Source organism: Dipodomys ordii, unplaced genomic scaffold (genome assembly GCF_000151885.1).
Source record: "Dipodomys ordii isolate 6190 unplaced genomic scaffold, Dord_2.0 Scaffold45, whole genome shotgun sequence".
Taxonomy (NCBI): domain Eukaryota; kingdom Metazoa; phylum Chordata; class Mammalia; order Rodentia; family Heteromyidae; genus Dipodomys; species Dipodomys ordii.
The window spans coordinates 13,535,391-13,546,821 of NW_012267261.1; the positions used below are offsets into that span (position 1 = coordinate 13,535,391).

Sequence of the window (11,431 nt, forward strand, 5' to 3'; positions counted from 1 at the left end):
AACAACCCACTCTATGGGTTTATTTCACTGGGCTGCTTTCGATGTTAGCCTTGAAAGCCCTGTATAAGAAAGTTGTAGACAGCCTGGAACTGATGGTATTCCCAGCGACTTGGAAGGCTGAGATCTGAGCATCACAGTTAGAAGCCAGTCCAAGCAGGAAAGTCTGTGAGACTCTTGTATACAATTAACCAGGAAGAAAAAGCCAGTAGAGCTGTGGTTGAAACGGTGAGAGCATCAGCCTTGAGTGATAAAGCTAAGAGACAATACCCAGACCCTGATTTCGGCCCCAGTACTCACACATACACACAAACACACACATGCTTGTGTGTATAATGGTTTTAGATCAAAACTATGAAGAGCCAAGGAATGAAATATGAACAACTGTATACATTATTTCAATGGCCTTTCACAAAGCTATGGATTTTTATCTGTTTTCCAGAATCATAGTTTTTATGTCAAACTATGGTCTAACATTTGTAATAGCGAGCTATAGCAGCTCACTATTGTTGCTTGTATTTGGAGTGTGACATTTGACTTTTTCTGAGAGAGATGGAAGGGGCAGTACCAAAGATGGTGTAGGCCTGACTCTGGGCCAGCATTAGGCCATGGGTGTGGTCGCAAGGCCTGGTACACATCAGCCAAGCTTGAACTAGAACAAAGAGTGCCTGAGACTCAATCCCAGAAACGGAGTTGGTTCTCAGTCCCTGCCAAGAATGTGGTTCATACTAAGGAGTGCCTGGCTGGTGAGGTGCTAGGAAAAAAAAAAGCAGTATTTGGGGGATTTCTATGCAAAATCTGAATTAGTGTCTATTGGGAACAGCTGAGACCCGCCTCGAATTCTGGATTTCCACAAAGCTAAGTTGGACTCCTGGTAATCCAGCACATGTGCAAGTTCCCATCCTGAGCCTCATGGTTTGCTCAGGAGAAAATGGATCACTGAGGTTACTGTCCTGTGTCTGCCACAGGCTCACCCAGAGGCAGACAGAGCTGGCCAGCAAGCTGGCCTGCAGTAGCCAAATGCCTGCCTGCCTTCAGCCTAGCTTGACATCCACTTGCACCATCAAAGCTATTTAGAGAACCAAGAAGCAGGCAGAATAGACCAATTAGGTGCCTCAGGTCTCCAGGCTATGGATGGTCCTAGAGGTTTAGTCGTGTGAAGCAGGCAGGGAAGGACTTGGAAGAAGCCATCTGGCTGAACTTGAAACTGATAGTTTTAGGTGTTGTGTGTGTGTATTCTTGCACAAAGCACCTTGAAGGGGGCACAGTGTTATTCAAACGCCAATTGTTATGAATTGCTCAAATAGAATGAGGGAGAACAAAGAAAGGGAGAGAAATTTGTATGTTTTGGGGGGAAATGAAGAAATGATAAGGCAAGCGAGAAATTATGAAACATGGTAATCTAGAAGATGTCATTTCCTGCTGAAGACCATAATCTTGGGGGTTGGATATGGATTTAAATCCTGCCTTTCCCCTCTTGATAACGTTGGCAAATGCTTTCACCAGTTGAACCTCGGTGTTCTCCTTTGTAAAATACCTAATTCTCAGAGATGGTGAAAATAGGACTTTTTATGTGTAAAGCAATCAATCTCAATAATAACTCTTACCACTGACAAGTAGTAACAAGGTCTGAATTGGGGCCCAGCCTTCCTTTCTCCCATCTCTCCTCTTAGATCTCTCCTCTTTTCAACCATCCAGTGGCCCAAGGTTCTCACCTTTCTTTCTCTAAACTTGTTTGAAGGGAATATGTGTGTGTGTGTGTGTGTGTGTGTGTGTGTGTGTGTAGCCAGCTCATTTCCTTCCAGTATCCCTCCGCTTCTGTGTGTGTGTCATGTATGTACTAGGGCTTGAACTCAGGGCCTTATACTTTCACTTATTTTTTTTCCACCCAAAGCTGGGGCTCCACCACTTGAGCCATACCTCTACTTCTATCTTTTTGATAGTTAACTGGAGATAAAAGTCTCATTAGACTTCCTGTCTGGGGTGGCTAAAACCACGATCCTCAGAGCTCAGCCTCCTAAGTAGCTAGGATTACAAGCACTGGCATCAGGCTTTTCTAGTGGTTCTTTAAGCCTTAGTTAATATTGCACCCTGGGGGAAAAACTCCACAGGGAAGATAGATATGAGTTGCTCTCCAGACTCTTGAGGTTTTTTTGCAGACTTACCTCCTTAATCCAGTACTAGAGAATAGCCCCTTGAGGAAGAAACACAAGCATCAGCTCAACTCTAGTACAGCATTTATGTTTGGGGCAGAGGGAGAAACAACATAGAGAACTGGTCATACAGTGGGAACACACACTGGGAAAGGTAGGAAGAAGTGGGAAAACTCCACATTTAATTTCAGTGCCAGTAATGCGTGGGAAACAAGCCTCACTCTTGGTCTCAAGATTGGTCTGGAGGAACCACTAGAAGGAAGTGGAGTCCTGAGACCCAGAATCCAGGCTGAACCAGCGACTCACAGAGTGTTCTGGAGGGGATGAGCAATGGGTAGCCTCAACCAGAGAGTTCCATCGCTACTTTGTTCCAGAAACATTAACTACAGTATCCAGTGGCAACAGTGGCAAAGCGGGAGTGCATGTGACTGTTCCCATCCCAGCCTGAATCTTGACACCTTAGCCCCACCCCCCTCTCCCTACCAAGCCAAACTCTCCCAACCAAAGAAGCCTGGGAAGTCTTTGCACCGGGAGGGAACAGAGTGCCCCCAGCAAGTGCTTCTTGATCACCTAACCTCTGGAATTCAGAACATTTCCCTTGCCCCCACCTGCAGAGAAGGTTCCCACATCAGCACACAGATAAGGAATTAAGGCTGGGGAGGGTGCGGGGAATAACAATGTATCAAAACTACAGCTCCCCTGGGTGCCTTTGCCCCCACCACATATGGACTCATTTATGGGAAAATGTGCTCTTACTTTTAGTGTGCTTTCTCCTGTTGCAGTCTAAGACTATTCCTCCAGCTCTCCCTTGCCCAGCAGATGGCTCTGTGGGCTCCAGGTCTAGCAGGGGAGACAAGGAGCAAGTTTGCTCAGTGGCACTGATGCCTGGGCTTCCTGAAGCTGGAAGGCATCTGGGTGGATGGATACCAGGGTGGGTGCACAGGAAAGGGGAGGATTTAGGCTGTTTCTGTGGTCAAGAGGCTCCTGATCAACATCTGGCAAATAGGCAGGAGGAAGACTGTGGTAGATGGAAGGAGGTGTTCTCATACACAGACCTACAGTGCAGTTGCAGCCAGCCTCAGGTTTTAAATCTTTACCCACCTCTCCTGATTCTTGCCATTTCACTCCAAGTCAGAGGAGGGAAAACTCCTGTAAACCTAGCCTACAAGGCTCTGACGTTGTTTTCACAACCTCCACACCCAGGAACAGACTTTTTTTCTTGGTTCTCTGAGGCCCAGCAGGGGCCGGCTGTGTCTCTCAGCTCTTCTTGTTTGCCAGTCCTTGAACTCAGGGCCCGGGCACTGTTCCTGAGCTTCTTTTTGCTCAGGTTAGCACTGTTAGCACTTCAGCCACAGTGCTACTCTGGCCTTTTCTGTTTATGTGGTACTCACTGGAATCAAAGCCAGGGCTTCATGCATGTTAGGCAAGCACTCCACCACTAAGTCACATTCCCAGCCCCTCTCTCAGCATTTCTGAGGACACTTGAGTTTCAAGTTGACATTTCACTTTTTCATACCGGTACACTGATGTTCCACTCACAGCAAATCTGGAGAATCCTTGCAAACTGACCTCATCATCAATATGGCAACCAATCTTGCTCTTTTCCCTATCTCCCTGGGTGTTGGCTAATGTCCCTGCAACTCATGTCTATATTCATTAGTTATCTCACTAAAGTTTCATGCGGTCAGTCATAGAGGTCATGGTAGGCGAGTCCTGTGTATCATGTTGGGAAGAGCTTTGCTCTACTAGCTCATTTAGTAGTACACATCAATACTAACATCCCCATTTCATAAGAGAAGAAACAGGCTCAGAGAGGTTAAGTAACTTGTTCCAGGGCTGCTCATCAGGGGAAAGGCCAAATTAGGATTCTATCCTAGGCAGTGAGATTCCAGCAGTCCAACTGGGAGTCCTCAGCAATCAGGGACCAGAATGACTTCCAGAACGTTCCAAAGCTGAGACCCATAGGATGAGGAATGAGCCGAGGAAAGAGTAAAACCATGACATGCTAGCCAAGATGCTGGGAAGAAAACAACCAAGCCACAGAGAATACTTCTGCCTTTGTACTCCTTGCCGCATTAAATCTTATCTTGGATAAAAAGCATTTCCCTTCTCTGATAAGACCTTGCTCTTGTCTATGTTGGAGTATCTGATCTATGTAATCATAGATCAAAGTTTTTGCATTTTCCCCTTTACTAACTTCAAAATGAAATGAGCTATTGGTTTCTGGCTGTGTATTTTTTTTTCCTTTTTGATGCTATTACAGGGTGAACTCAGGGCCTTGCCCTTGATAGCATGCTCCCAGCTTTTTTTGCTTTAGTTAGTTTTAGGGTCTTATATTTGTGCTCAGGCCAATCTGGACCATGAACCTCCTATTTAAGCTTAGATGACAGGAATGTCTCAACAAGCCCAACAACTATCAGTTAAGATGGAGTATTTTTGTCCCGGACTGGTCTTAAACAATGATTCTCCCAATCTTCACATTCCAAGTAGCTGGGATTTTAGGCAGTAGGTATCATTGCACCCAACCCAAAACATTTCCTAAGTCTGGTGCCCACATTTTTTCTTCCATACTGTGTCTAACACCATGTCTTAATATTTGTTTACTGAGTAAATAAATAAATGTATAAACAATGAAATGGCTAAATGGAGTAATGTAATCCTTTAGCCTCAGAAATAAAACAGAACTATATCTAAAAATTCCCATTGTCTTGACCTTTGAAATAATAGAGTTAGTCTCATCAAAGTTAGTATTATATTTGCACTGGTGCTTTTATGTATATGTATGTGTGCTGGCACTTGGGCTTGAACACAGGGTCTTGGGCTCTTGCTTGGCTTTTTCATTTAGCCCTTGAGTTACATCTCCAGTTCAGGTGTTAACTGGAGATAAGAATATCTCAGGATCATCTGCCTGGGTTGGCTTTGAACTGTCCTTAGATCTTCCTAAATAGGTAGGAGAGGTATAAGCCACCCACCTTCTGGCATCTCTCAAATAAAAAATATATATCTAAATATATACGCAGGATGTACGTACGTATGTATGTATGTATGGTGTGTATTTGTTTATTTCTGGTGATGGTACTAATGACTAAACTTAAGGCCTTGCACTTGTATGACTCATGATCTACCACTTGTGACACACTTCCAGCCCTTTATGCTTTGGTTATTTTTCAGACAGTCTTGTGCTTTTGCACACTAATGTGTGCCTTAGCCTAAAATCCCATTACAGCCTTCCCTTACAGGCATGTGCCGTTATGCCGGCCCCTCCCCTCTTTTTCTCTCTCCCCCTCCCCCGCTACACTGAGGTACACTGGGTACCCGAGTGGCCAAGGCTGTCTATCTGGGAGAATAGGGTCTGCAAACCCATGAGCTGCAGTGATTCTCCTCCCTTCCAATTAGATTTTGATGTAATTGGCCTGAGGAGAACCTGGGCATTGACATTTTTTTTCTAGTGTTCCAGGTGACTCTGATATACCACCATCGTGGAGAGTGCAACTGGGCATTATCACTTTTTACCATGGTGTGGGTACAAATGAACAGATATGGCTTAAAAGGGTGAGAAAGTCCTTGGCCCTTAAAATGGGGCCAACCTGGAAGAAGAGGACAGTTCACCCTCTAACAGTCTCTAACTTGTCTCCTGGCTCCTGGGCTCAGCATCTCCAAGCTCTGCTGGAAAGTTCAGAACACTGAGTCCATTGCAGGAGAGATAAGAAATGATCAGAAATGAACTCCAGCCTCAGAAGATCTCACCCACACCCTCCCCACCACAGTTAACAATATGATGTGGTTTTTAATCACACCACTCCAAGAAAAGCCCTTCATATACTGTAGAAGAAGAAAGAAGAAAAAGAATGGTACACTCCTGTAATTTTAGCTGAAACTGTAGGATCTAGAGTCAGCCAACTTGGGCACAAAAGTCTTCAGTTAACTAGCAGAATGCCAGACTGGAGGCATGGCTCAAGTAGTAGAGTACCAGCCCTGAGCATGTAAAGAGAACAAGATCCTGAGCTCAAGCTCCAATGTGCGCACACAAAAAGAACTGAATAGAGGGCTGGGAAGGTGGCTCAGTGGTAGAGCGCTTGCCTTGCATGCTCGAGGCCCTGGGTTCGATTCCTCAGCACCACATAAGCAAAAAGAAAAAAGCCGGAAGTGGCACTGTGGCTCAAGTGGTAGAGTGCTAGCCTTGAGCTGAAGAGCTGAGGGACAGCGCCCAGGCCCAGAGTTCAGGTCCCATGACCGGACCCAAAAAAAAAAAAAAAGAACTGAATAGAAAAGAAAGAAAAGAAACTATATTCTTTTCAGCATCCACAGTAAGGAAAGGATGAATCTTCTTGGTCTGTTCTTCCAGACAGGAAGAGAAAGCTAGTTGGTTCCCAGGGGGAAGCTGGAGGCTAGGCACTGTGCAGAGAGGAAGTGAGAGACTTCCAGAAGGCACTCTGCTTTGCTGGGGTGCTCTCAGCAGGCCATAGAAAAGTGATTAAAGAAGAGATGCAGCACAGTAGTAGACATTTGCCTAGCATGTAGGAAGCCTCAAGTTTAATGGCCATCATTGACACAATGGGGATGTGTGGGTGGGGGGAGTTGTCCCTTTACATCAGGCTTACAGGATGCTGGATGATGAAAATAGGATCTGTAACTGGCAGCTCTATGGATGTCTGAAAAACTTGCACAACTCTATGTGTGCGTGTGTGCATGCTCACGTTTTTAGAGTTGTTTGCTTGTTGTTGTTGTGATTTTTTAGCTTCCCAAAGACTAAGGATGACAACTGGTCGAAGTAATGTTTACGCTAAGCCAAATAAAACTTGTTTACTCACACACTCCATCCCACCAGATCTGTCCAACTGAAGGTCGCAGGAGTAGGTGCAGCACATTGCAGAAGTGGCTGACACACATCCTTTGTATTCAGCCTCCAGCTGCCCAGAGTGCAGCCACTGAAGGTGATAACTTCTCCATACTCAGACGGCCCAAACACAGCAAACTGCCACCCACTTTGCCCTGCCTGGAAGCTTGGAGCTTTCTTCCTTATTGCAAGTACAGGGGCTCTCTGTTTCCCTGTCTCTGGTCTTTCTTCAACTTTGTCCCCGCAAACTTGAACAGTTTTCCCTTGGGTCTACCAACATCCATTGCTACACCCTTAATCCCGAAAGCTCAGAGACCACCATCTTAGTCTGGAAAAGCCCCCTGGTTATCACCCTAGCTTGTTACAACATTCTGGAATGTTCTTCCAAAGTCTCTGGCAAAGTCTTTGCTCAGTTTTTTTCTCCCTAGTAAGAGTCTAGGTCTTGTCTACTAATACATGCTCTGCAAAAGGCCACGAGAATGCAAGATTGTTTTAGATTACAAGAAAACCATTAACACTGACTTCCTTTATCACTGTTACACTATAGCAAAAATATGAGAAAACTATCCTATGACTTTAACTATGGGAGAAAAAGCAATCCTAATTATTCTTGTTTTTACTAACAACTTATCATGCATGCCTAATTTCCACCTAGCATGATAACTGCTTGTGGACCATGAAGCAGATCTTATTTTGAACTCTATTCAGCTATGTTCAATCTTGAAAAGTTAGCTAGTCCGAGGACAGAGCTGTCTGCTTTCAATTTAGGGGGAAAAAATCATTAGAAGAGAATGTTGGCTTCGACAATAAGAGAAAGGCAAGGTAGTCTATGAAGTCAAGGCCATCTTCAGCCTTCACAATTAACTATATCACCTGAGAAAGGGCAACTTACATCTCTGAGCTTCTCCTCCAGCACTATGTTCTGGCTTCCCTTTCTTTAGCTCATGCTGGGGCTCAGACCCAGGACCTGTGCATGCTAGATAATCACTCTGCTACTAGAGTTGTGCTCTGGGCCCCACGTTTTCCTTAAGTAGTAGTTCCCTTCCTTTTAAATTTTATCTTCTAAAGGAAACACACAGAAGCCCCAAATATAGAGCAAGATGAAGAGCTTCCTAAGGGCCCCTCTGCGGTATCTTCACAGAGCTCTGGGGTTCTGTATTCCGCCTTGATTTAAGATTTTGTAAGAATGGGGCAGGGCTGGCATGCCTCCTTATGCAATTCTCACAGTTCTGGAGCAAGGGCCCAGAATAACATGGCGGGAGGCAACCTCCTAGGAGCAACTCTAGTGAACCGGAATGGTACCCTGAAGACCCCTGCAGAAACAGGTGGCGAGAAACATTTCAAACTTTCTTGTACAGCAGTTAAAGCATATAAGTTGGAATACCCTCACATTCAAAAGAGCTCAGCCCAAATGATTTTTCTTTAATTCCAAATCGACCACTCAAGATTGTTGGTGAAGAATTCAACAAATAATAACTCCAGTTATGCCTCTATTTCAAAGAGGCAGTTTATAAACCTGTGGTTGCCCACGCTCTAAAATACTAAGCCGTTCGTCCTAATGACACAGCAGTCCCTGAACTCTGGAATACCACAGGACATCACGCCACTGCAAATTACTAGGGGTGCTGAGTCTTCAAAAAGGGGAAGGAAGACAAAAGCACTGCACTGTTTTTTTTTTTTGAGATGCATATTTGATATGGACGAATGGAATCTTTTTTTTTCAGATTATTTTCCCCGAGGCAGAATTATTCTGCACAGTTACCCAGCCTGTAAGTTTTCCCTTTGTTGTATCTATCTATGTATAAACACACAGCCCATGTGGAGGGCTATTTTCTCTCTCCCTGAAGCCTGGGAAGACAAGGCCTTTTTGTCACGGGTAAGTGCAGGGTTAGTCAACCTTACAAAAGGAGTCATTTAATGCTCAATTTCCCCAACTTTCCTATGATTAAAAAACTTCTAACCTCAAACGCAGTTATTGTATGTGAGATAGTTTTTTTTCTTTCTCTCTCTCCCCCAACAAATGTTTAAATTGTCTCCACTAGGCTGCATTCTGTTTTTTTTCTTTTTTCCAAGTTGACCTTGAAAACTGAGACTTTCTCTTTTTTCTCTTATGAACCCTAAACTATTTCAAAAATCGAAGCCCTCTGACCTTTTTTTTAAAAACACACACACACACACACACACACACATCTTGCCTCACATAGCAAATGCTAGACTGAACGCCAGAAGAAGGTAAAAGGGTCTAGGGGTGGGGGCGGGGGTCCGCTATATATCTGGCATGGGCTCAGAAATTCAGAAAATGTTGGTGCAACCACTCCCCCCCCCCCACGCTCCCCAGCCAGGATCCCCACTCCACCCCTGCCCCCACGGCCTTCCAGCTCGTTCATGTTGTAAAAAGGGTGTGAACTGATGAATCCAGAGGGACGGTGAAGGCGGTCACCAGGGTGTGCACTGTGGAAAGTCCACAGGAGGACCCAGCCACACAGGTCCCGTCTCACCCCTCCCTTCCAACACCCCAGATTTAAGGACAGGACCTCTGGCGGATCCGGAATGGGGTCAGTTAAACTTGTCGCGACCCTTGCCCACGCCAGAACTGACAGCCGCCGGGTGTCAGGGTGGCCCCACCGCCGGCCGCACCTTCAGAACCAAGTATGTTCTTAAAAAAAAATAAAAGTACAACGCGCGAGCGCACAAGCCTGGAATACATTAACTTACGAACTGAATCCCACACACCCCAGGAGAATCCTCCGCTGTCTCAGACAAAAAGAAGAGAGCAGAGGGGAGGGCGAGGGCGGGATGGGGACGGGGACGGGGTCTGGGACGGCCCAAGGCACCTTACCATCCTGTCCCGAGCTCTCCAGGTACTCCGTGAGGTCACAGCCGAACGCACCGCTGGCTCCCTTTCGTTTCAGCTTCTGCTTGGCACCCTTGTTCTTCATGAGTTAGTCCCAGAGGCTGCCCCTCCGTCCTCGCCCTCCCTCTGCTCGGCACCGCGTGGACGATGGTCTCGGGGAGAGGGAGGTGGGGGGGGGAGGGTTGTCAGATCCCTGACGGCAGCGTGGCGCTGGGGGTCCGCATGGATCACCGCGAGGACAGCGGCGGGGACCGGGGCGCGGGAGTACGGAATCCCCCCGCGGGACGGCTCGGCTCCCCCGGGGTCCCCACGCGCACGCGAGTCAGGGCGCGGCGGGGTGCGCACGGCCGCAGCCCAACCGAGCCGGCGGACGATCCACCCAACCCGGTGCGTGCGCCCCCGTGCTGCGCCCGCGCCGCCGTGCGGTGCCGGAGGCCGCTCGCCCCGGGGAGTTGTCACTTCCTCACCGGGAGTCCCCGGGACTTCCAGACGCTCCGTCCGGCGGCGGCGGCGGCGGCGCGCGAAGTCTTCGGGTCGTTCCTTCCTCCTCTCCGCCTTTGTGGGTGTCCCGGAGAGGCAAGCGGGGCGAGGGGACAGCCCCGGGGGCTGCGCTGCGTCCTGCTGCCCTGGGCCCCGCCTGTCTCGTCTTCAGACGGCTTGGCCAACGCCAAAAGCCAGCATCCTGCCTCCTGCGCCCGCCCTCGCGCCTCCTCTCTCCTCTCTCTCTCTTCTTTTTTTCCTGTCTTACAAATCCGAGGATCATCCAGCTCAGGAAACGCTGGAAGGAAGTTAGCTCCGGGAGGGGGGGGGCGGAGGGTGGAAAGTTTTGGCCGCCTCGGAGCTGGAGTGTGCGGAGCGGGAGGAAGTAGGTGGGTGGGTTGAGAAGTGCGGGCTGGGGAGGGACCAAGCTCTCCTGAGGCCAGCCCGTGCCTCTGGAGAGATAGCTCGGGGCCGCCCCGGAGGAAATCGCTGCTCTCCCGGGAGGGGGTTGGGGAGGGGTTGGGGTGACGGGCACCCGCAGCCGCCCCGCCGCTTCCTGCCCCGCCGTGGGCTCCCTACCAGAGGACGGGAGGGCGTTCCGCGGGGAGCGCGCGGGACGGGGCGCGCGCGCGCGCGCACCGACGCACCCGCCTTGTCAATCCCATCCTTGACACTTTCTATTTCGGGGTCCGCCTTTCTCCTCCACAGACACTTAAGGGTAAGTGACAGGAACAAAGACAGGGACCTTCTCCCCCCCCCCCCCCCCCCCCCCCCCCCCCACTCCAGGCAGGCTGAGGATCTTGACAAGCCGCGGGGGGTGGGGGTGGGGTTACACTGGTCACTGCTCATCTCCTTCTTGCGGGTGGGGGGTAGTCCACGTACCCCAATTCACCTCCCCCCACCCCACAGGCTTCTCTCTCTCCCACACCGAGGTAAGCATACCCCTGGGCCACAGAGGCTGCGGCTGCAGCTTCGTAACCGTTGCCTCAGGAAGTCAGATTTCTGGCTACAGATTTCTGCACACACACACACACACACACACACACAGTATTACGAAGGGTGCCCATGGAGGTGATTCTAGGGCACAGCCCCGCATTTAAGAGGCCTCGG

The 11,431-nt window shown here is 48.5% G+C and overlaps 1 protein-coding gene across 1 annotated transcript in view; it reads right to left on the reverse strand.

Annotated features, from left to right (window-relative positions):
* The window catches only part of Arhgap31 (Rho GTPase activating protein 31), a 106,136-nt gene extending 96,036 nt beyond the window's left edge, over positions 1-10,100 (reverse strand). The window contains exon 1 of the mRNA XM_013019494.1: positions 9,827-10,100. Within this exon, the coding sequence (XP_012874948.1) occupies positions 9,827-9,926 (100 nt within the window). The 5' untranslated portion in view covers positions 9,927-10,100. The remainder of the gene's footprint in view (positions 1-9,826) is intronic.
* Between the last annotated feature and the right edge of the window lie 1,331 nt (positions 10,101-11,431).